The 3,321-nt window shown below is 56.7% G+C and overlaps 1 protein-coding gene across 1 annotated transcript in view; it reads right to left on the bottom strand.

Annotated features, from left to right (window-relative positions):
• The window catches only part of Mvd (mevalonate (diphospho) decarboxylase), a 14,529-nt gene that overhangs the window by 5,441 nt on the left and 5,767 nt on the right, over positions 1-3,321 (bottom strand). The window contains exons 2-4 of the mRNA XM_013012723.1: positions 847-917; positions 359-473; positions 36-182 (exon numbers count right to left, since the gene is read on the bottom strand). Of these exons, the coding sequence (XP_012868177.1) occupies positions 36-182; positions 359-473; positions 847-917 (333 nt within the window). The remainder of the gene's footprint in view (positions 1-35; positions 183-358; positions 474-846; positions 918-3,321) is intronic.

Below are 3,321 nucleotides of genomic sequence, written 5' to 3' on the forward strand. Positions count from 1 at the left end.
CCCCAGGCCCCCCCCCCCCCCCCCCGGGCACCCACCAAGGCAGGCGTAGCCAGCTGCGGAGGAGGCCAGGCCTGCAGCCGTAGGGAAGTTGTTCACGGAGGCCACGTGTACTTTGTAGCTGAGGCTGAGGGGCGGTGAGTCCCCGTCCCCTGCTCCCCTCCGCTTCCGAGCCAGGCGGCGGACTGCAGGACACAGATCATGGGTGACCCCGCCAGCAGACCTACTGCCGGCCTCTGGGACAGCCTCCCAGGGAGCCTGCAGCTGGGCTTTGGGGGAGCAGAGGGCAGAGGACAGAGAGATGGACACCACCGGGCTGCCCCCCAGGCGGGGAGGCGGAGCCTGCACTGCCCCCACTTACTCTCCCTCAGGCAGGCCTGGAGGCGTGGCTGCCCCACATCCTCCTCCCGGCCATTCAGCCAAATCCGGTCCTCTGTGAAGTCCGTGCTGATGGCTGCCGTGGTGGTGGTTTTTAACTGAGAAGGAAAACCCAGGGCCCTTGAGGCCGGCGCTTGCCCGTCGCCCACCAGGACCCCTTCCTGCTCATCCCCTCGATCGCAGGGGCACGCTTGCAGGAGATGAGGGGCTGAGGCAGGCCCTGCGTCTGGCAGCCCAGAAGCCCGGGCCGGTGAGCTGGCCCCACAGCACGGGGCACAGCCCATGCTCCAGCCCCAGGCAGGACCCAGACTTCTAGATGAAGGGACACAGCCGTCCAAGGAGGCCCTGGATCTTTGGGGGCAGGGGTGAGGTGAAGGGGGGTGCTGTCCAGGGCCCCACCCGTGTGGGAAGACTGCCTCACCCTAGCGCCAGGGTGGCCAGAGCTCAGCAGCCACTCACTGTGCCACTCACCTGGTCCTGGCTCAGAGTAACACTCAGAGAAGAGTTGATGGGCAGAATCAGCTCCTCATCACGTTTCCCCCCTGGAAAAAGCAACCGAAGGTCGGCAGGGGTCCCCAGGCACGCGCTCCCACTGACGGCCCTGCCGCTCTGCTTCTATTCTGTGCACACTCTTAGCTCTCCTCCTGCCAGGCCACTGCCTCAGGAAGCCCTCTGGATTGCCCCTGCCTTGCTGTCACTGCTCTGCTCATCTTCCTGTCCGCTCCAGATTCACTGTATTTGCTGAGCACTTGCTGTGTGGCTCGCGGCCTCCTTTCCCTCGGCCCGTCCCCCACCCCTGAGTCCAGGTCCTGACTGCCCTCCAAGCCACCCTGCTCAGAACGGCCCAAGCCTGCCCACTTCACACATCAACACAGCCAACTATCCAGAAAGCCCAATGAAAGGCTCCACTAAGCCGCACCCACATGCAGCGCATGCGTGCGCGCGCACACACACGTCCATAGCTGGGCTGGGGGAGAAGAGGAGGTCGCACACGCAGTGAGTTCCCTTTGTGGTTCTCACGGCTGAGGGTTTCCCTTGGAGCGAGAAGCCACTCGGGGCCAGGGCAATGCTGTCCCTTTGCAGCCCACAGTGTGACCAAGCCCCCGGTGTCACTCAGCAAGAGAGGGCAGACCCCAGGGCCCCTGATCCTGGCATGGCTCTTCCTGCCACTGGACACACCCAGCCAGGCCCGATCCTGACCGCCTGCAGCCAGGACAGAGCAGCCCAGCAGGACTGAAGCCCCTGGCACCGCCTTGCTCTTTCTGCCCTGTGCAGCCTGGGGCTTTCCCACCAGGGAGAGCTGGACCGGGAGATCTCCACTCTCTAGCTTCCTGTGCAGTGGATGCCCGGCTTCACTCCCAGGAGCCTGGCTGTTGGTCAGGGGTAAGCCGCTGCCGCTGTCAGTGGAGCCTGCACTTCTGCCTCTGACAGCCTTATAAGGAGGGAGCACCCTCACAAGAGTGTGTCAAAAAACAACCAGGTGGCTTCAATGAGACGGAATCCTAGATCACAGCAGAACCCCAAATTCCATGTCCCCCTGTGAAGAAGGGAGATTTCAAACAGTAACAAGAACCACCAACAGAGGCCATTCCAGAGGTGCCAGAGACATTCTCTGGAAAAGCATTTAAAACAGCCATGATACAGATGCTCTGAAATCAGTCAGCTCTAGCTCTGTAATCAGCCCCCCACCCCACCCCACAATGTACCCAGCAGGCTGAGACAGGAAGATAGTGAGTTTGAGGCCACCTGTATTACATGGTGATTTTTTCTGTTCTTTTCTTTTACAGCAATTACAAATATGTTTGTAACAAACAAGAAAGCCTACACAAAGAAACAGCAGATGAAAAAGAAAAATACAGTAATTGAAACAAAGGCTCAGAAGAGTCAGAGGGAAAGTTCAGCAAACTGAATACCAATTCATATTCAAAAATAAATCAATGCTGCCCACTGCAATAACATGCTAAAGGGGGAAAAGATCAACAGATACAGGAACAGCATTCAGCCAAATTCAACAGCTGACCTGAAAAGTAGGAATAATGATAAACTATTCTAAGTTTTTTTTGAGACAGGGCCTTAAACCTGTAGATCTTACCCCAGCCTTCTAGGGCTGGAATTATTGGCATGCCTAGCATGTTCAGCCCTAGGGGAACGTTGTCAACTTACAAAGAACAGCGTCGAGATATATAACACATTCTCGAAATGCATCAGGAAGAGAGCAAGGGTTCAATTAGAACATGGAACCAGCACTTAGAGTTACATGGACGCAAGTAGGCCTAGAAAAAGATGGTCACTGTCACCTGCAATTGATTAATTAATTAGGTACAAGTTAAACACACATTCCTGGGAGAATGACCAAAGTAAAGAAGAAGACAGTGACAGAGGATGCTGGTGAGGAGGCGGGAAGCCGATCACACAAGCTGGCTGGTGGGAAACAAACTAGCAGAGCCACTAGGAAAACAGTTTGACAGTTCTTTAAGCAAATGAATTGCAACCACCCCCTAGTGCCCTCGCAATTGCACTGTTGGGCACGAATCCCAAGTGTGAAAACGTACTGTCACACAGACCCGCACAGAACGGGTGCGGCTTTGTGGGAACAGGCTTAAGCTGGGCATCACCAGACCTCCAGGGTGCGCCGTCAGGCAAAGGCCTGACCTACCAGGAGTCCCTGAGAGAGCAAGGCAAGGCCCAGGGAGCCTGGCTGAAGAAAATAAGCCAGGGGGACGGGGGTGGGGGGATGGGGGGAGGCTGGGAAGGGGAAACAAAGCAGGAGGCTACAGCACTTGATAAGAAATGTACTCGTTATCTTGCCCATGTAATTGTAACCCCTCTGTACAGTATTTTCACAATAAAAAAGAAAAGAAAAAGAAGCCAAACATTGCCATGTTGTGTGAGGGCCTGGGGTGCTGGGCGGGCCGTGGGTGCCGGGTCGGGGTCGGGGTCGGGGTG

This window comes from Dipodomys ordii, unplaced genomic scaffold (assembly GCF_000151885.1).
Source record: "Dipodomys ordii isolate 6190 unplaced genomic scaffold, Dord_2.0 Scaffold18, whole genome shotgun sequence".
Taxonomy (NCBI): Eukaryota; Metazoa; Chordata; class Mammalia; order Rodentia; family Heteromyidae; genus Dipodomys; species Dipodomys ordii.